Source organism: Aspergillus pseudotamarii (assembly GCF_009193445.1).
Source record: "Aspergillus pseudotamarii strain CBS 117625 unplaced genomic scaffold BDV38scaffold_73, whole genome shotgun sequence".
NCBI lineage: Eukaryota > Fungi > Ascomycota > Eurotiomycetes > Eurotiales > Aspergillaceae > Aspergillus > Aspergillus pseudotamarii.
The window spans coordinates 90007-108907 of record NW_022475087.1 but is presented as its reverse complement, the minus strand read 5'-3'; the positions used below and the strand labels follow the sequence as shown (position 1 = coordinate 108907).

Sequence of the window (18901 nt, the reverse complement as noted above, 5' to 3'; positions counted from 1 at the left end):
TTTTTTTGTTTATTCTTCTATGTATATGCTTCTCTGTGTTGTTTAATTTCGTTTCATATCAGCTTTATTGTGGTGCAGGGCTTCCTTTCTCGGATCTTTTGTTGGGGTTTTTTGTGAAGTACTGAAGAGGTTCTTGTCAGTTATGATTTCTAGGATACTATTTGGTGTATGGTAGAATAAGCGGATGGTATACCTTTCTCCTGAACGCGTTCAGATCATCGGCACTGATGCCCTCTGAATCACCCTTCTGTCGTGCCTTTGAGATGTCTGAGACCTGGCCTTCTGGTAGCCTTCGGTAGGTGATCAATCGGCGGGACCCTAGTTTAACCATTAACAAGAGATACTAATAGGATCTATCTTCCGATGCAAGATGCTCTACTAACATTGATTGAACGGTTGCACAGAAACACTGACAACCTCCAAGTGTGGATGCATGGGAATAAGCAGCTCCACATCCTCGTCGATGGAGGTGGGCATCCACATGCACAGACGGCCATCAGTGACGAGAGTCCTGGACGCAAAAGCGAGGATATCGTTCTGCATCGCTTCGAAGCCGTAAGGTTTCTTGGGAGGGATGTAGCCAGGTCGACTAGAGTTCGTATGTTAGCTATGTTTTTAGACCAAATGTGAACATTCAAAGCAAAGGACGTACTAATGCGCTGGAACACCATCGATAATGACTTCTTCTCGGCCACTGCCGTCTCGAGTTCCTAGGACCCTAAGGCCTTCACGAACACCATAGGGAGGGTCACAGACAATACCATCTAAGAACTGACGGTTCAGCAGCGGTGTATTCGTCAAGTCCGAAGTAAACGCATCCATAAACTTGCTCTCGATGCCATATTGTTGAAAGTTGGTAAACAATCCCATAGCCTCCTTCTCCTTCTTCTCCCTACCCTTGAAACTCCGGGGATCAATATCCGACCCACAGGTCAGGGCGCCAAAATGCGCCGCCGCAACACAGAAGCTTCCCGTCCCTACAAAAGGGTCATAGAACAGTCTCCCGGGGGCAGCATGGGCCATATTCGCCGTGACCAGACTCAGCTCGGCATCCATAGACGTCGTACTAATGTACCGACGCTTCTTCAGGTCGTATTTAGTGATGATGTCGCGACTACTGTTGGCAATCCAGCGACCCAGATAGATCTTCCTGGGCTCCACGGCCTCGCTGTAGGCATGTGTTGCACCGGGAGCTCTTGTCGCGATCTCAATGTCCGAAACGAAATCTTCCAAGACCCAGAAGTCCTCATCTGGATTCTTCATCCGAATTGGGCCGTCGAATCCCACATACGAGAACGACTGGATGATGGCTCGTTTGGCCTCCATCTTGCGCTTCCCGCAGAAGGAATCGATAGTGAAGCGGAAAGAAACCCCCTTGAACTCATCCCAGCGGTGCTGTGTCCGCCTGCGGACGTCGGCATGCACTTCCTCATAGTTGGTGCCTTGGCCCCAGAGTTCGAAGATATCCTTTGCTAAGATACTGCGTGCGATCAAAGTGCGCGCATCTGCTTCACTTGGCACTTTTACTACGCAGTATGGTGACTAATGCGCGTGTTAGTTCGATTTGTATACCTTGTGGTGATAGTGGTAGTATATGGTCAGTGAGGTGGGGAGAAAATCTGCAGGACATTTTTATTGCCCCTCAGTGCTTGTATACTGGACATTATGCCGCAAAAAATCATGGTTTCAGGGGGAAACAAAATGATAGCAAATACGTAGAGAAACATACGAACTGGTCATAGTATACAATCTCCAGATCAATCCCAGCCAGAGCGGCTAGAGCCTCGATTTCCGGTCGTCGAAAAGTCTCGTGGACTTGCGCGAAGCGGATCACATATTCCATGATGACTGAAGCCCACACCCACCACACTTGGTCGGGGCTGTTGAGTCTTAATTGACGGGTCTAGAAATCGCTCTTGTTCCCAAGATAGTACTTCGTTGGATAAATATACTGTGGATTATTTGCTGGTGGGCTGAAGGCGTCAATGGCTGTGTGGTACGAGGTAAATGCGATGGTCCTTTCTTTTTTTTTTTTTTTGGCTTTTTTTTTTGGCCGCTCAGATTTTATGTTTACTGATGTTACAGGCAACGGGAAACCCACAAGAGCTCTCATATTCTTCAACCTACACTCCAGGTAGGATTTATTACTACAATTTACCAGGATTACGGTGGACATAGACCTGGGAGGATATTCTTTCGTGGTGTTGTTCATGCTCAAGTCCATTAAACTCAGAAGCCGTAGCTACTCAATCAATCTCTAAAGGAAAAAGTATCAAGAAAAACGCAACAACATGTCTAAAGGAACAAAAGAAAAGACCATCCTGACGTACGAAACCCTCCAAAACAAGAACCCCACAGCAACAACTTCATCATCATCATAAGAAGAACCGTACAGTGCGCCGTCCCTCAATAGACAGGAACCAGAGATCCTATGACCGAACACCGTCGCTATGCGCCGACAACCTTAAACACATGTCGTGACTCATATCCTTCAGCAGGAGTGATTTCGACCTTTTCGTCGGGGGGAATCATCTCATGTTTGAAGTCCCACCCAGCCCGTCGACAGAGCTCAGATACTACCACATCACAATCACCTAAGAGATCAATATCAAAGCCGGTATGCGACACAGGCTAAGACGAAGGGTCAGCACGTGTATTGAAGGACGCAGATTGTTGACAGCCAAGGAATAACCTACAGTCCGGGAGATATAGATCTGAGGCACATGACGGGGCAGCACACCCGGCACTTCTGCGACAGGAGCAACTTTCAATGAGGTACCAATGACGATGACCAGATCGACCTTGTCACGGTCGTGGTGAATCAGGCGCTGTCCGAACTCATCAGGAAGATCTTCGCCGAAGAAGGTGATGTCAGGCTAAGATCAATGTAGGTTAGCGGATGAACTGTAGGTGTAAAAGAAACACATATACCGTACGGACCTTCATCACCCCGGGCGTGGGAAGTTCGTAGTCTTCCTCTTCAGAGCTCTCATCCCCATCGGATTTCCGGCTCTTTTGTGTGCCATTAGTGCTCCGTTTGCGCTTTTGCCCCTGTGGCCTCAAAGAGTCTTCCTCAATCGCCTGCTGGCAGGAAGTGCATTCAGGGACGTTCCCCTTCTTGATGTCCTCGAAGAGCGCATCGCCGGACACCTGGTAGTCGCATTTAACACACGTGGCCGTTGCAAACGAACCATGACATTGCACGATCTTCTCGGGAAGAACGCCTGCATTCGCCTCGATATTATCAATGTTCTGGGTGTAGTTGGTCAAAAGCTTTCCCTTATCCTGCAGGAGTCGAATGAACCCATGAGTTGGTGAGTATTTCTTCTCGGTAGGCAAAATATCCTTCGCAATCGAGTAGAAGATGCTTGGGTCCTCGCGGAAGATATGGATGTCGAAAACTTCCTGCGGATCGCTTAAACCCAAATGCGCCAATTGCGAGTAGAGTCCGGTGTCCTTGGACCGAAAATCGGGAATACCGAGACTCGTGGAGATCTGACGACACCGTTAGTGCACACGCACGTCACAGACAACCCAAAGCAGATACTCACACCGGCGCCCGTCAAAACAATAATATTCTTAGACTCCTGGAGTAACTTGACCGCATCGTCAATCGTGTTATACTGTGGAAGCTTCTGACGGCGAGAGAACTCTTGCGAGATCGCAATCGCAAGTAAAGGATGATAGGCCTCGTCCGGCGCGCCCTCAAGGAAAGCCGGGGGCATGATTCCAAATGCAGTGCAGAGTTTCTTCGCCGTCACTTTGTCCTGAGCAATAGTTTCCTCAACGAACGCGGCTTTGCCAACTTCATGTAGACGCTTTCGGAATGCAATGGCCTCGTCCAATGTACAAGCATCAGGTACTACTAGAAGTAAAAAAAGGTCAGTGAACGAACACATACACTTGGAGCCGTGGAAAGGCCCAGGCGCATTGCGCTAAGTATGAGACACTTACCCCCTTCCCGAAGTTGCTCGTCACGAAGGACTTGGATAGCATCTTCATAGAGGGACTGTGTCTCCCAGTCATCTCCAGATTCACCGCTATCTGAGTCCTCTTCCGACGGAGATATATTGCCTTGCGCAGAGACAGGATTCTCCGTCGCAACGGTCCCTTCTACTTCCGCGGAGGTCATATCGACGGCTTCCACTTCGACCACCGGATTCTTCAACGAAGAGCTCTCCCCGCCGGGCGCTGGTACAAGGTCCATCCTGTATGGGAGATAGGACACTTCCAGCAACCTCTATGACAACGCCTCAACTCACATTGAATTTTTCGCCACGCGCATGTACGATCTGCCGGGATAAATTTGGCTCTGCGAATCTCCGGGGAAAGCGGTCGGAGCGGATTTATCCGACACCGGGCTTTGGGGCGATAAGTCGTTAACTAGTACTATCAAGTGACAAAGAAAGGGTCGATCTATGGGCCAATAGGTATCGCATGGCATTACGAGCGATGTGGGCTTACGGCGGACGAAAACAAGGACGGTCCGCCAGTCAATCAACCACACGCCCCTGTACGGAGTACTAGGGCCCCGTTCTTAGTATATCGTAAACAGCAGTGACTTTTTTCTATAGGTTGGTATCATGACAGGATTCTCATAAGATCATGCAATTTCTTTTTTTTTTTTTATGAATCGGCCATCTCCTGATCGCCGTCCGACTCAATTTCGTCCTCCCAGCCCTCGTCTCCCTCCTCACCTTCCACGTCATCCTCCATATCCTCGCCCAATTCTTTGTTCATCGCCTCTACCAATTCATCCGCATGCTCCTTGAGCCTCACATCTTCGTATTGAATCGACTCGTAAAGCGTCAGGCTCTGCTTCAGCCATTCACGGCTAGCGACCAGCGAAGCATGGCGTTTTGCATCGGGGGTTTCACTGTCCAGCTCTTCGTCCTTTGGTGCTTCCTTCTTCTCTGCAAGAAGATAGAGACACCATCCTCCGAGATACCATGCCTCAACACTCTGATCATCTTCTAAGATCAACCGTTCTAGGACTTCAAGTGCCTCAAGCTCCATGGTGACCTCCATTAACAGACGAGCCAAACTGATCCTTGTAGCGAAGTCTGGGACTGTCGGGTCCTCGGGTGGTAGGTCCTTCCATAGCTCGAGACTTTTTGTGAGTGCCGCCCGAGCCTCGTCAGTCCGCAGCTGTGAGATTCGGATAGAGGCGAGAGTTTGTAGCACTTCCGGTGCATGTGAGTTGACCAAAAGAGCCTCTGTAATGAGAGTTTCGCAGCGGGCTTCAGCATCCTCTTCCCACCTAGTCACTGTTAGATTAAAGAAACTCCCCAGGCAGACCGAAAACATAGAAGAAAAAACTCACGAAAGATCGGTCATGTAGATCTCAGCAACCGCACATAGGGCATTTGCCATCTTCCGTTTCTTCTCCTCCAACTCAATCGCTTCCGCAGGACCTGGGTTCTGTTCAAGCTGTTGAATAACTTGCCGGAGACAAGAAACACCCTTCTCAAACCATTGAACGCTGTCCTTGCCTCCGAGCTCGCTCAATTGAGCAAGCCATAAGAACTTTTCAGCGCCACCTCCCTGGCTTTCAGGAATTGCGCCAGTCGGATCCAGCTCAACCGCGCGCATAAAATGCTGTCTCGCAACATTAATCTCTCCCAGCTCAACGTAGATCTCCGCGACTATGTTCAAGGCCGAAAGCTGGGCGGGGGAATTGGCCGGCGTAAGGTCGAGTGCCCGTTGGGCAACCGGAAGCGCTACATCTGGCTGTCCTGTCTGGAGGAGTGTTGTCGCCTGTTCAAGGAGCTTGGAAGGATCTTCGTTCATTTTCTGTTTCGAGACTGAGCCGCCAGCGCTGAGAACGGACTTGGACTTGGATTTGGATGCTTTCTTTTTGTGAGGTCTGGGTTTACCCATGATCGCCGTTTAGATTTATTAAGAGAGATTTTCAACGTACTCTAACAGTTCCAGTTAAATGGAGCAAAAAGGAAGAAGAATATCTATGACAGTAAATTTCTTTAAGAAGGTATTATGTACTTGGAAGCTTTGGGAGGTCAAGGAAAGCGGAGCATTGAAATTCCCTTTTCGGATCGAATAATTTTGGGCATTTTCTTATCTGTTTGTCTGGTTTGCACGTGGGACTGCAATATTATACATGGGGTATTCCATGACCGAATCCTACGCCAGCCAGCTTTAATTCACGCAGCGAGGGATTACTCTGTTGTCTTGTCGCATCTAAGTCTACAGTGCTCTATATTGAAAGTAGCCATCCTTTTGTGGGCGCAGCAATTTGGCCGTTCTCGCCTTGAAACATCCACCACTAGTACCCCTCCAACCCCGTCGGCGGCAGAATTGAAGCAGTATGGGCCGCGAAGATCAGATTGAAGAGCGCGAGGTGCTCGATTCCATTTTCCCAGAGGAAATCACAGGTGAGATTAAACCCTCATTTATGCGCACCGAAGGGACCTCTATTGTTAACATGGTTTAGATTTATCGGATACCTCCTACAGGATATCAATCGTCCTCGACGCGCCGGAAGATGACGTCGAAGAAGCTGAACAGCCCGTGTTGCTCCTGCAGGTCTCGTATCCTGCAGATTATCCCGATGTTGCCCCGGAGCTCGAACTATCCGCTCCTCCAAACGCCCCCAAACACCCTCGGCTAGATGTCCAGGAAGATCGGGACCGGCTTCTCGAATCTTTACAGCCTACTATTGAGGAGAACATGGGGATGGCCATGGTTTTCACTCTTGTCAGTGCTCTCAAGGAGAATGCTGAGCAATTAATGGCTGAGCGGGTGAATGCTGTCCATGCGCAGAAAGAGATGGAAGCCGCTAAGGCTGAAGAAGAGGAGAATCGAAAGTTCCAGGGTACAGCTGTGACCAGGGAGACATTCCTAGAGTGGCTAGAGAAATTTAAGGCGGAGATGGAGGAAGAGGAGAAGAGGCAACGAGAAGAGAAAGATGCAGAGGATAAAAAAGCCAATAAGAAGATTCCGGCTAAAGAGGAAAAGAAGATGACCGGGAGACAACTATGGGAGCGAGGCTTGGCTGGCAAGGCAGACCTTGATGAGGAAGGCGAAGATGCTTTGCCTGCTGTTGAGAAGCTGAAGATTGCTGCATAGCGTATCGCTATCTTGATGACTTCCCCTGCTATGAGTCCTTCAATCTTATAATCTAGCGTCATGCAATAGATGAAGTTTTGTAAATACCACTACCCTGACTACAGCAGCTGGCGTACATTCACGAACAGATGACGATCCTGCCCCTTAAACTTCTTCAATACCGTCCACGGTTTCATAAATTTACCCCACAAACAGGAAATGATTTTGAGAAGGACCTTGTTTCGCAATTTGGATGCAAATATGGTTTATTCATAATTTTCTAGGTATTATGAGTTAGTTAAACGCATGTCACTTGGCCCTAAGAGTCACAGCCTCATATGCAGAGGGATGCAAACCAGACGGACCAGTGGTGGACGTGTCCCATCTTAGTTTGCGATGAATCGCGCTTGGTAGGCAAGTGGCTCGCTTCGGGGGATATTCCGCCCCGCATGTATCCCAGCTCGTGTATGATTTGTACAACGTGGATGATGCGACTGCTGCTGTTTACCATGGAGTAACCAGAAGACTGTCTGGACTCGCTTTCTTCTGTCGTCCTCTGTTCCGCGATTGACTGCGGAGTAGAACAGCCTGAATGGCACCTCGTATGATATCTTACCGTACTGGGACATAGAAAGGAAATCAAGTGTCACTTGACTTTTCAGTCGATCTCTGTTTTTCTTCCTCGGCTGCCAACTTGCGCTCGGCAAGAACAACTTTCCACATGGCCTCTGCAAGTTCTATGTTCTTCTTGTCGGAGTCATGGATTTGCTGGTTAAGCGTCCCTAATGCGTCTTTGACCCCTTTAGCCCATGTGTCGGACTCAGACCCAGTCGTCAAAGCGTCCCAATTATCCTCGTCATTGGCAAACAGTAATTCACGGTCCAGCCTATCCCGGCGTTCAATTCGGCTCCATCGCTTTTCAAGTTTTGACCGTATCACACCGCTTAAATTCTTGGGTTGGGGCTTTTTGATGCGCAGGAAGGGCACTCCCCGCGCGTTCACAAGAACGGGCACCCGACGCTTGCCGCTCACGACGGGTCTCGGACGAGAAAGGATAGAAGTGGCATCCGGATGTCGTCGGGCGGTTTGGTCTTGTAAACGCCGGGACTCCTTTGTCTTCTGTTGCTTCCGAGATAACGGTTTCGGCTCCTTCTTAGAGAGCTCTCTCTGCAGCGCTGATTCCTTCTGCTTTATCGACCGGATGTCTGATATGAGCTCCACAATACGATTTGTATTGCGTTGATTTCCTTGGGAGGCCGAATGGAGTAGGTCGAGAGCCTTAAGATAGGGAAGAATTAGCCACGGAGCAGGCTCCTTGCTGAAAAGACCGCGCAACATGTATATACCTCATATCCAGCTTTCAACGCATTGACTGCTTGTGACGGGCTCTGGAGCTTCTTGTATCTCTGAAACTTTTGTTGTACGAGTGGCTTGCAGGTGCTAAGCTCCGGCGCAGTGTTCGGTAATTTTGCGCATTGTCGGAGAAGTGCCCGATAAAGTGCTAAACCTGTTGAATGAGATCCTATGTTAATCCTGACATAGTGCAGTTTTAGTGGCATGGTTTATGAACTTACAGGCGAATCTATGCACCCCAGACTTTCTGGGAACTACGGTTTTATGCATTGTTCGAGATAGAACATCCGTTCTCAGAGGATTACTAGGGGGACATGTGACGCTTGAGCCTATCAAGTGATGTCACGTGCTATTGGGGAATCACGCACACGATCATGGCCGGTGTGCGAAGAGAGACCGAAAAAGTAACTCTTATGATTTGACGGTGGTCAATCGTTCTGTCAATTATACATAAGCTGAGGAATTCCGTTCTCATTTGGACATCAAGCTTTGCGCGAATCATTTGTATTTTGTCTTGAGATGCTCCCAAATCTAAACTGTTGAATCACGCACAAGTGACATTCAGCTAAATCTAACATTCAAACCATTCCTTCATAGTTCAGTTTGCTACCGAGTTGGCGGTTCGGGGGGCATTCGTTGCTTTTTGCTTCTCCCCAAACCAAAAGTCGAGGATTTAACCAATCTAGGCCTATTGAGGTAGTGAGTCCACCACCTAGAGGCATATAGGTATTTCGAGATATTTCTAAATAATAATGAACTGAAGACTCAGAATGAGATCACGCCATGCCTGCCGTTATGCATAGACTGTACACGCTCTAATGATGAAAGAAGACAAAGGACGAGATGACGAGACCTGACGCAAAACTAACCACAATACTCCGATCATGTATCCTGCAAGATCATCGACTCAGAAGTTCGAGCCTTCCGGAGGCTGGGGAAGCTTCTTGTGTTGCGGAAGAGCCATATATCTAAGATGCTAAGCGTGGTTTCATCTAGCGGGAAAAATGGGGTTTGCATACCTTCTCATTTCAAGCAAGACAGTCTCCATACTATACTCGCGCTTCCATTGAGCCAAGCATGGCAGCTTTGTAGGGTCAACCTAAGTACCAATCAATGTTAACAGCCATCAGCATGATCAAGGATATAATGAAAGTCGCACCTTGCCGGTTCGTGGATCTACACAAGGAAGATTGACCCGTGAGATGAATTGGATCACAGGAGGATTGTCTGGGTAATCAGGACCGCAATGGATGTTGACACTGTATATCCTGTTCTCATGGACACTCTGGATGCTGCTGCATTAGTGACGCTGCCATATTGTACGACATTGATTGTACCAGCGGAAGACGAACATGAGGAGGGCCGAGAATAGTTCCGTTCCAGTTGCTCATCATCATATCTTCTCCGTCTGCAAGACCGTAGGAACAAGCCTCTGATTTGTGAACGCAATGTACATCAGCGGGATGGCGCATGTAACTGTAGGTGGGATGTCATATTTACCTGCTCCTTGGCCTTTCTCGCCCTTCTCGAGCTCCTCAAGGAGCTTGAAGTTCCTTGGAATTTTGGCAGACATTGTTTTATAAATAAAAGATGTGAGTTAGAAAAGGAGATTGCACCGATAGCTTTGGCGGATTATAAGGGATGGGGTTGGAAATGGAATTCTTTGACCGAAGTGGAGGAGGGGTTCAAATCCCACCTTCAAGCAACAATACCGCCCGGCTGCCCGCTCTGCGTATCGTATCGGCCTGAAGAGTTCCCTCACGTGATGATAACGGATTGGGTGCGTCACGTGTGGAGCCTATCTCCGCTAGCGTCTTGGCTTTCCCGGAGATGCCACGCCTGATGCTATGGTGGATTGTTGTTGAAAGGCATACGCATTGCAATCTGGTATCAATTAAAGCACCGGTGGTCCGCTTGCATTTCTGGGAACGCGTACGGCACTATCGCTCACGAGGTGCTGAGCCATTTCTGTAGTTCTCGTGGTTTTAAACCAAATATCAGTCAACATCTTTATGAAACCATATCTGTTTCCTACTTTAACTCCGAGCCCAGGCAACTTCGAACGACGGTTGCCATGATCTGATCCAACAACTAGTTGGAAATGTCCTCCCAGCTTCTACAGACGGAACTCTTGAACCTTATTCAAGAGTCCAAGAGAAAGAATTCTGATCTCCGACGTGTGAGCTAACTGCCGGTCAAAAGGGATATTCTAGGCTCTAGCTGACCGAAAGATAGGCGGCCGAAGAGTCTCTCAACGAGCTGAAGGCTTTGCCCTCAACTTCGGAGTCTCAAATTGCTGCCGGTGAGTCGGAATTACATTCCATCTCTGTCAACTATCGGCGGATTTACTGAGAGCCTAAGAGATTTGGTACGCAAACCTAAATTTGTCGATCCATTTATCTTAGCTTGCCATACGCGCCATGCAAAGCTCGCAGGTATTGGGGTTGTTTGCCTGCAAAGGCTGGTGGCATCCCGAGCGCTACCATCTGAGAGACTGAAAGATGTCCTCGGTGGGTTAAAGGAGACTACAAATCTAAGTAGGTGTTAGTCCCCTTGCGCCAACGCAATACTAATCATACCCAGGTCTGGATATACAACTCAAAATCCTACAATCTCTACCCTCTTTGCTACAGCATTACTCAAAAAACTTAGGCGGGGAGCTTCTTGTAACCACATTAGAGATCTGCGCCACTCTACAAGCAAGCAAGACCCTTGCACTTTCCAGTACAGCAGCGGCTACCTTGCAACAGCTGATAGTGTCAACATTTGAGCGAGTCCTCATCGAAGACAGTCAGTTCTCATATTTTAGATGTAGCCCTTTCATACTTAACCGCTGACCTGGTTTCCAGAAACTCCCCAGGAGTACAGGCCGAAGGTAACCGTCAAAATTGATGGAAACCCTGTAGATATTGGATACTTTGCGTACGACGCCTTACGAGTAAGCACCATGCCTGATGGTGCATTTCGCCCTACTAATTTGTGTTGAAGGTCCTGGACGATCTTTGTCGACTTGCGGATGGCGAGCAACTGCAATTTCTACGAATCAAGTCACTATCTCCAATATTCGCACTAGAACTTATTGAAAGTGTTCTGGTCAACAGTGGCCGTCTCTTTGTTGGCCATGCCGAGCTTGCGCATGTGCTGCGAACCCGGCTTATGCCAATGACTGTGAGATACTTATCTGAAAGGCACTCTTTCGCTCAGACTATTCGAGTTGCTCGGATTCTTCTCGTCCTCCTTAAGCGTCATATGTCTCTTCTTCCCGCGGAATGCGAAATGGCTCTTGGCTTATTGACACATCTTCTCGAGCCTGATGGAAATTTGCCATGGAAGCGCGTCCTTTGCATGGAGGTTTTTCGAGGACTGTATGCCGAGCCTGGTTTAGTCCGAATTGTCTACTCGCTGTACGATGGTGACGAGCGGAGGAAGAATATCCTCAAGGACCACATGGCTGCTCTCGTTCGTTTGGCATCTGAGAAGCCGTCGTTGATTGGCGTCAGCAGTCGGTCAACTGTGCCTTCGAAAGCCGCACACTCGAGATCCATTACTGAAGAACAGATTACTCTTGAAGCGGGTGGTGTCGCTGGTGTGATTGGAACGTCAGTCTCGTCTACTGACACAAATGTTCCAGGTATCAGTAGTCAGTGGAGTATGGTTCGCACGCCTTACATGGAGCTGCTTGACAAGACCGACCCTCCACCTCCCCCAGACACTTATATTTATAGCCTTGTGCTCAATTGCATTTCTTCGTTCGCTGAAGGTCTTGCCAAGTTCATCCTTCCCCTGACGGTGCCTGATCTGAAACAAAAACGGAGAAGTCGGATTGGAAACCCAGACCAAAGTGCGGATTCTCCTAGACCCTCTCACGATCTTCAAAGGACGAACTCGTCAAAAAGTGCTCACAGGCTGAATACTAAGAAATCACCTGTGCCGCTTAATCCTTTGGACTTGGAATCTCATCCTCAATTTCCGGCAATCAAAATTTGTGCTGGAATAATTGAGAATTGTTGGCCTGCTGTCCTTGCGGCGTGCTCCACCTTCTTATATGCTTCGTTGGATGACGATTTCTATCACAACCTGGTTCGATCGTTTCAGAAACTGGCCCATGTTGCTGGCCTCCTTAGATTATCTACCCCTAGGGATGCTTTCCTGACAACGCTTGGAAAGGCAGCTATGCCAGTTGATGCAAGCGGCATGGTCCCATCGGTAGTCGCGTCTGCTCCCCGCCATAATCACACCGCAGAGGAGAAAAGGAAAAGTAGAGAGATGTCCCTTGCCTCTCCAGTATCCGAGGCACCGCCAGATGCACCATCAGTATCTATCAGCACGAGGAATCTGTTATGTTTGCGTGCGCTACTGAACCTGGGGATCGCTCTGGGGCCTACTCTGGACCAGCCGGCCTGGTCTATAATCCTCGGTACGCTGCAGGATACAGGCCTGTTGACAAATGCATATTCAACTGGAGCCGAAGCTCCAAGCGCGCTTGATGGTTCGAAGGTTAGCCTCGGGGGTGAGATAATTGCTGTTCAAACAGCCTCTGCTAAGATGCTTGAGAGCACGAGCGACTACCCGAGTGATTCGTTTCGGGAGCTCTTAAATGCGCTCTTGGATCTTTCTGAAGCAACGGAGGTGCCCCAATCAGGTGAGGCATCTGAGGAGACAACGGGTAATGCTCAGTCGGCACAGCCCCGACCCGGTTATATGCGCAGAAGCACCCGCCGTGTTTCACTAGTCGTGGGTAAATCTAAGACCCAAGATGAAGAACTAAAGTTTGTCTTGGACAAAGCGGGTGAGCTTTCAAGGGCAAATTTAGAACGATTGTCGTCACTGGCTGAGAACGATCACGAAGCCTGGCAAATCCTGACACAAAGCCTTATGTCGACCGCGGCGGATGCATCGATTAGCCAAAACCTCCGGCTACGAGCCAACGATGTACTGAATACCCTTGTATTCCAAACTATGAAACAGACGGGCAGCGACGATGACCAAGCGCGTAACTCTCGGCAAATGAGGAACCTCGAAACACTGAGGGACCAGATTCAAATTCTATATGACAAAAGCACTTGCTCACTTGGATCACCGTCTGCACCTGTTACTGAGATCCACAAACAAAGCCTGGAGACCTTAAAAAATATCTTAGAACAATATGCGGAAACCTTCGCTGGCGGCTGGTCCGTCGTATTTGGCCTTATATCCAGCGTGTTTGGGCATTGTCCAGTCAAAGAAAAAAGGGCGATTGGGGCTGCTGACAAAAGCCGTAAAAGCGCTCTAGTTGCAGACTCGCATCGCCTTATCCGAGTTGCTTATAAGTCCCTGCAGCTAATCGCCTCTGACTTCATTGCGCTACTCCCCCAGCCTTGTCGCTTGGATCTTGTGGAATCGTTTTCGAAATTTGCTCTACAGCAACAAGATTTCAATATATCATTGACCACAACCTCGTCGTTCTGGAATGTTTCTGATTTTCTTCAAGGACAAATCGAAAACTTTTCCATTGAGTCTCGAGTCGATGCCTCCGTAAGCGAAGAGGCCCTCGTGGAACTGGCTAACGGCGATGATTCCTCTATCTCTAGGAATGCACTGTGGCTGTTACTTCTATTAAGAATCGTAGATCTCGCAACAGATAATAGGGCTGAGATTCGAAACTGTGCAGTCCATACTCTTTTGAGAATTTTCGATGCTTATGGCCAACAACTATCCCCCAAAGCATGGCGCCTGTGTCTCAATCGCGTGTTATTCCGGATGACGGAAGAGATTGAATTAGGATTGGAAGAAGTACGGGGCCAAGACACCAAGAAAGAGTCCGACGAATTCAAGTCATGGGTAGAAACGTCTGTTGTCACCGTCAAAGGGCTGTCTGACCTCATCACGAACTTTTTCGAATCAATCATTCGGGACGAGGAATTCGACCAGTCCTGGGAACGGCTCTTGGCTTACCTAAAGAAGCTAACCACGTTACGGATACTAGAGCTCAGTGAAGCGGTGTACCTAAGTCTTTCCAGTGTTCTAGTTCGTGTGCAGGCCCTAGATATGCTTAGCAAATCGTCGCTGCAATCTACCTGGGCGCTGTGGCTGAGCGGCCACCCTGCTGATAGGGAAGATCTGCTAGACCTGGATCGCTCGAACCAAGCCGCCGCAATCGCCTATCTACAAGCCTTCAAGGAAGTGTATCGTTTATACAAAGATGACCTGACAGGCGATGATGTTGACAAGATCCTCCACAATATGCGGTATCTTGCTTGGAACTCTATCTCGCCACGATATTCTCCAGATATTGATCGACCATCTGACCTGCAGTCATTGATTATCGATTGCATGAGAAAAATCTGTTCAGATAAGGAAGATTCTCAGGCAGGAATCATCGCATGTCTTGCAGACTTCGCCGACTCTGCGTTGACGAGATGGTCACCAGGGAGCGACCCGAGGAAACCGACATACGTTGCCTTCTCCAAAAGCACAGTAGACCTCTTGAACTGGTATATCACAGAATTTGGTATCAAGAGGGATATATTCGGCAATGGCTCTCTGGCAGCTGTTCTTGAGCATCTCTCCAATCCAATCCTGCAAAGATATGAATGGCCTGGGAAGGATCGCGAGCCGATGTTGTGGCAAAAATCGACAACGACATCCCTTAACACCCTTCAAGTTGTAATTCCTTATGTTGAGGAACAGTATCAGAAGTCAAATCAGTCAGAGATCTCCCGCTTCTGGAAATGTGTCGTGGACATCGTGAATGGCTTAGTTTCAGCCAGGGGTTACCGAACTGTTCCTGTTCCCAGGGAAGCCATATTTGCAGACGAATCCTTCGACACCGCCTCCTTCAACCGACTGAAAACCCTCATCATCCCAGCCCTCGGGGCATCTACCATCCCAGACGCCATCCGACAGGATTTCGCACGTGCACTATTGGGCTCTTCTTTCATCTACCTACCTCAACGAGTTGATCTCCCGGGGAAAGGCCTGGAAGATGACCCTCTCAAGGGGCTCTACGACGTCCGTCCCGGAAGGACGTTCGACCCCCCACCGACATCACGTACTAAAATGGCGTACACCGTAATCGACACATTGTTTGAACTAGCATCGGCTCCTTCGAAAGACGATTCGAAACACGCGTCGTCACGCATTGCACTCGCTCGTTCCATCACACCGTATCTGATCCTCCGGTGTGCCGTATCCCTGAAGGGCTATATTGCAGACCAACCCCTGCGCGGACTCATGCCTCAGCCCACACCTGCGCGAAAGGTACTTTTGCACCTCCTCACGGGGATGGTGCGCCTGCGAAGCGAACCTTCAGCCATTCCTTCCCCACCAATGGGCATGAATTCAGCTGTGCTGGTAAAGGAAACAACTACTTCTAGTGAGCAGAATTATAAAAAGCATCTCGAATGGATATACCCGCTTGTTGTGCGGGCTGTACAGGTAGCGGGGAGAGAAAGAGACGATGGGGAAGTCCTTCAGGCTCTCGGAAAGGTGTTACGTGAGGTCGGAGGCTTTTAATGTTTAGCATATAGATTTCGGCCTACGCACCGCAGGAGTTACTCTGAACTATAAATTTTGGTCTTGCTTTATCTTGTCTTAATTTGACAGTTCCCTACATCCACTTTCATTACATGGTAAGCATGAGAATGGGCGGCATTGGTCATGTCTAGTTTACAGTTGAAGGCTTGGTCCTTTTTTATCATACGTTACATCGTTGAATCGAAGCCCAGCTATTCGCTCAAAAGCTTGGACTAGTTGAAACCAAGGAAGCGAAGTCCCTTGCGTGAGTAATGCGACGTGAAAATAGGAATTGAACGACAGGTCAAGACAGGCAGATAGGTGGACAGGGCCAGAGTACAGCATTAGACTGGGTATATGTAGAACACAAGACAATTCGGCAGTCATGGACACGGTGTCATCCTCTTGAAACGACACAACATAACTAGATCAGCTTCAGAAGGCTATGCCACGGGAGGAGCGACTGTCTGGTTAGGTAGCGGCTCCCGTCCAGGGCCTGCGGTGGCCGAGCCCGGCGGCAGTTGTTGCTGGTGCTGGTTCTGGAGCTGCTGCTGTTGGATCAATTGCTGCTGAGCGATCTGCGGCGTGGTAGCAATCTCGGGAGCCTGACGGTACAGGACAATCTCGGACTGCTTAAAGTACCGACGGGCATCTATTCGGAAGGCATGAGGGGTCAGTATACTGGTGACTAGAAAATTTCGGTAATCCGGTGCATTCTTTCTGCAAAATCGGTGGAAACTGGGGGTGGGGCCGACCACGCGAGGAAATTTCCAGAGGTGGATTAGCGTGGGGGCGGCCAACCGGGGGGAGCGTCGGAAGGGAGCCCCCTCAACTCAGCCGACCTCTTTGGCGAGTTCCCGGTCCGATTAGCCGCTTTTGAATGGCCCGAAGACTGGTCAATAACCGACCGGTTATTGACCCAGAGAGTGGGATGCCGTGGGATGTTGGGTAGAAAAAAAGCGGCAGCCTGAGGCTTTCAGGCCCCGCGTACCCACCCGCCCACGACGCAGAAGATGAAGATTGATCGGCATGTGAGATGAAAAACGACTCCGTGTATTGAAAAGAAAAGGGTAAAATTCATGTAAATATGAAAAAGTACGGTTCCACGCAAACATACCTTCGTCGATAAGCACCAGACTCAGATAATAACGAGTTGAGTATTTCTTGTTAACGTCTCGGAAGGTTGGAGTCAAGTCAAACCCTCCGAGGAATAAACGAATGGGGATAGTCTCGCCTGGTCCTGATTAGTACAAGTGCTGTGACACGCGGTCCTCCGTAGGCTTTAATGGCCATAGGCACAAAAAGCTAATGGATAACTTAGACTACGGTAAAAACTCTAATAACTCACCTCTTGAGGGCGAACCATCCATGATCTGTCGCAAAGCCAATCAGTAAATGGCCTGTCATGTAATTCGAGGATCGTAGGAAAAGATCGCAAGCTTACCTCAAACCGCACCAAAGTCTCACTTTCGTTGTATTGGTTCGGGGGAGATCCGGTCGTCTCACGTCGAATAATGGATAGCTCCATATGTTTGATCTTCAATCGCACCAAAAGGAAGTAGATGCGCCCCACAATGACATCCTTGAGATGGTACTTAGACTTGGAATATTCGAATTCGATGTGCAGACAATCCTCAATACCAACATCCATCTTAATGGGACTGTTGGTCTCCGGGGGCATGCGATAGGAGTACACCCATAGATCTTTCTCCCGGATGACGTCGGCCATCCGCCTTGAGACCGTCACACGAACGAAGTATCGCAGCTTCACATTAATGCCATTGTATGACTCGTATTGCTTTTCGATGTTCTTGAAGTTGAACGGGAAGGTTTGCGGGTGTTGCAACTCTCCGGGCGCTGCGAGCTCTTGCACTAAGGAGAGGAACTCATAATGGTTACCGCGATCATAGAACATCTCTAGGAAGGTTTCTCGCGTTAGCATATGTTGAGCGCAGCATTGTTGACCGGATACTCAAGAGGGTCGGGGACCATGATGCGTGGGGATGCGCAGGACGTTGATGACGAAACCAGTATTCCATACCAATTGTGCCAATAAATTGCACCTTAATGCCCGTATGCTCTAATCGCTTTCCATCCTTGGGTCTCACAGTGACGGCACCCTTCACCGATTCTCCATCCATATACAGAGGGACTCTCTCGCGACGGCCCTTGTCGAGCTTGACATCCACTGTCTGACGTTCATCGCTATCTTCGAGCACGACGTCAATGTCGACGGGGGTGGAGAAGAAGAGGGAGGTCATCGTAGGCCAAGGGGTCAGGTAGATGGCTCAATGACCACTGCAGAATTGACAGGACGACTAAGCTAGATCGGAAATCGTGCAGTTGTTAAGGTCACCAGTTAGAATTGGATATTCCAAGTATGGCTGGCTACTGTTGCGGACCGCCGCTTTCCAACGGTTCGGGCGTGACTTGGCATAATGACAGCTTATGTAATTCACCGCCTTCCCCAACTGTATGCTTATCACTGAAAAGGGCCAGCGAAAGCCCTACATCATCACCAATACTCTTCATAAGATTCTTCATGATATCATTGCTCATTTTGAATACGACGAATAAACCTTTTGTAATCCCCAATCGTTCGTGGTCAAAGCTCCTCTCGAGCCGGAGTTCTGCTGCCCGATGCCATGGCGGCGGTCACACTGTTCATGTAGACTGTACTTGTACCAATGATGGTTTCTGCCATCCCCCATATAAGAATCGACATTATGATAAGATTGATAAATCACTGGAGGAAAATCTTGATAGAGCGGGGAGCACTAATTAAGATATGCATTAATCCCCAGTATCATCTGACGGTCAGTCCCAAGCGATACGAAAATGATCCGGTCAACAACAGCCTCAGCGACAGGAGCCACGACGATTGTACATCCATATTCTGTACTACTTGCTATAACTCTATGTCTTTGAGAAAGAGGGGTCAGGCGCATTCAATGTGACATCCGTGCCCTGTCTTTCTCTCATCCAGACT

The 18901-nt window shown here is 48.9% G+C and overlaps 6 protein-coding genes across 6 annotated transcripts; 2 read left to right on the top strand and 4 right to left on the bottom strand.

The window, feature by feature from the left end:
• Positions 1-64: 64 nt before the first annotated feature.
• BDV38DRAFT_274683 (putative histone deacetylase SIR2) lies at positions 65-5880 on the bottom strand (the record flags this gene model as incomplete). Its single annotated transcript, XM_032057881.1, has 13 exons — positions 65-121; positions 194-318; positions 384-589; positions 653-1542; positions 1730-1880; positions 1935-1951; positions 2697-2876; positions 2941-3495; positions 3552-3865; positions 3955-4208; positions 4263-4361; positions 4661-5267; positions 5463-5880. 13 exons carry the CDS (start codon positions 5878-5880, stop codon positions 65-67), a joined length of 3873 nt encoding a protein of 1290 aa, XP_031909073.1.
• Positions 5881-6065: 185 nt separating this feature from the next.
• BDV38DRAFT_259759 (RWD domain-containing protein) lies at positions 6066-7196 on the top strand. The gene is made up of 2 exons (XM_032055858.1): positions 6066-6392; positions 6452-7196. Exons 1-2 carry the CDS (start codon positions 6326-6328, stop codon positions 7084-7086), a joined length of 702 nt encoding a protein of 233 aa, XP_031909072.1. The 5' UTR covers positions 6066-6325; the 3' UTR covers positions 7087-7196.
• Positions 7182-8751, bottom strand: BDV38DRAFT_259756 (LYR motif-containing protein). The gene is made up of 3 exons (XM_032055857.1): positions 8640-8751; positions 8412-8572; positions 7182-8343 (listed from the first exon to the last, which is right to left on the bottom strand). Exons 1-3 carry the CDS (start codon positions 8686-8688, stop codon positions 7705-7707), a joined length of 849 nt encoding a protein of 282 aa, XP_031909071.1. The 5' UTR covers positions 8689-8751; the 3' UTR covers positions 7182-7704.
• Positions 8752-8886: 135 nt separating this feature from the next.
• BDV38DRAFT_259749 (E2 ubiquitin-conjugating protein MMS2) lies at positions 8887-10099 on the bottom strand. The gene is made up of 5 exons (XM_032055856.1): positions 9919-10099; positions 9771-9850; positions 9578-9703; positions 9438-9517; positions 8887-9386 (listed from the first exon to the last, which is right to left on the bottom strand). The coding sequence occupies exons 1-5, from the start codon at positions 9989-9991 to the stop codon at positions 9326-9328; spliced, it is 420 nt and encodes a 139-aa protein (XP_031909070.1). The 5' UTR covers positions 9992-10099; the 3' UTR covers positions 8887-9325.
• A 184-nt stretch (positions 10100-10283) lies between these two features.
• BDV38DRAFT_196523 (putative endosomal peripheral membrane protein (Mon2)) lies at positions 10284-16084 on the top strand. The gene is made up of 6 exons (XM_032052370.1): positions 10284-10597; positions 10654-10720; positions 10782-10955; positions 11002-11208; positions 11268-11356; positions 11407-16084. Exons 1-6 carry the CDS (start codon positions 10520-10522, stop codon positions 15910-15912), a joined length of 5121 nt encoding a protein of 1706 aa, XP_031909069.1. The 5' UTR covers positions 10284-10519; the 3' UTR covers positions 15913-16084.
• Positions 16085-16114: 30 nt separating this feature from the next.
• BDV38DRAFT_259746 (vacuolar protein sorting-associated protein 26) lies at positions 16115-18297 on the bottom strand. Its single transcript, XM_032055855.1, has 5 exons — positions 17954-18297; positions 17357-17829; positions 17261-17285; positions 17030-17146; positions 16115-16564 (listed from the first exon to the last, which is right to left on the bottom strand). The coding sequence occupies exons 1-5, from the start codon at positions 18171-18173 to the stop codon at positions 16356-16358; spliced, it is 1044 nt and encodes a 347-aa protein (XP_031909068.1). The 5' UTR covers positions 18174-18297; the 3' UTR covers positions 16115-16355.
• Between the last annotated feature and the right edge of the window lie 604 nt (positions 18298-18901).

Coding starts and splice junctions, on each gene's coding strand:
- BDV38DRAFT_259759 (XM_032055858.1), top strand. CDS start 6,326: ATGGGCCGCGAAGATCAGATTGAAGAGCGCGAGGTGCTCGATTCCATT. Junction 6,393..6,451: donor TTTCCCAGAGGAAATCACAG/GTGAGATTAAAC, acceptor AACATGGTTTAG/ATTTATCGGATACCTCCTAC.
- BDV38DRAFT_259746 (XM_032055855.1), bottom strand. CDS start 18,173: ATGACCTCCCTCTTCTTCTCCACCCCCGTCGACATTGACGTCGTGCTC. Junction 17,286..17,356: donor AGACTTTGGTGCGGTTTGAG/GTAAGCTTGCGA, acceptor GCTTTGCGACAG/ATCATGGATGGTTCGCCCTC. Junction 16,565..17,029: donor TCTGGTGCTTATCGACGAAG/GTATGTTTGCGT, acceptor CCTTCCGAATAG/ATGCCCGTCGGTACTTTAAG.
- BDV38DRAFT_259749 (XM_032055856.1), bottom strand. CDS start 9,991: ATGTCTGCCAAAATTCCAAGGAACTTCAAGCTCCTTGAGGAGCTCGAG. Junction 9,851..9,918: donor CGAGAAAGGCCAAGGAGCAG/GTAAATATGACA, acceptor TTCACAAATCAG/AGGCTTGTTCCTACGGTCTT. Junction 9,387..9,437: donor GTCTTGCTTGAAATGAGAAG/GTATGCAAACCC, acceptor TTAGCATCTTAG/ATATATGGCTCTTCCGCAAC.
- BDV38DRAFT_259756 (XM_032055857.1), bottom strand. CDS start 8,688: ATGCATAAAACCGTAGTTCCCAGAAAGTCTGGGGTGCATAGATTCGCC. Junction 8,573..8,639: donor TGGGGTGCATAGATTCGCCT/GTAAGTTCATAA, acceptor CTCATTCAACAG/GTTTAGCACTTTATCGGGCA. Junction 8,344..8,411: donor CGTTGAAAGCTGGATATGAG/GTATATACATGT, acceptor CCCTATCTTAAG/GCTCTCGACCTACTCCATTC.
- BDV38DRAFT_196523 (XM_032052370.1), top strand. CDS start 10,520: ATGTCCTCCCAGCTTCTACAGACGGAACTCTTGAACCTTATTCAAGAG. Junction 10,598..10,653: donor AGAATTCTGATCTCCGACGT/GTGAGCTAACTG, acceptor ACCGAAAGATAG/GCGGCCGAAGAGTCTCTCAA. Junction 10,721..10,781: donor GGAGTCTCAAATTGCTGCCG/GTGAGTCGGAAT, acceptor AGAGCCTAAGAG/ATTTGGTACGCAAACCTAAA.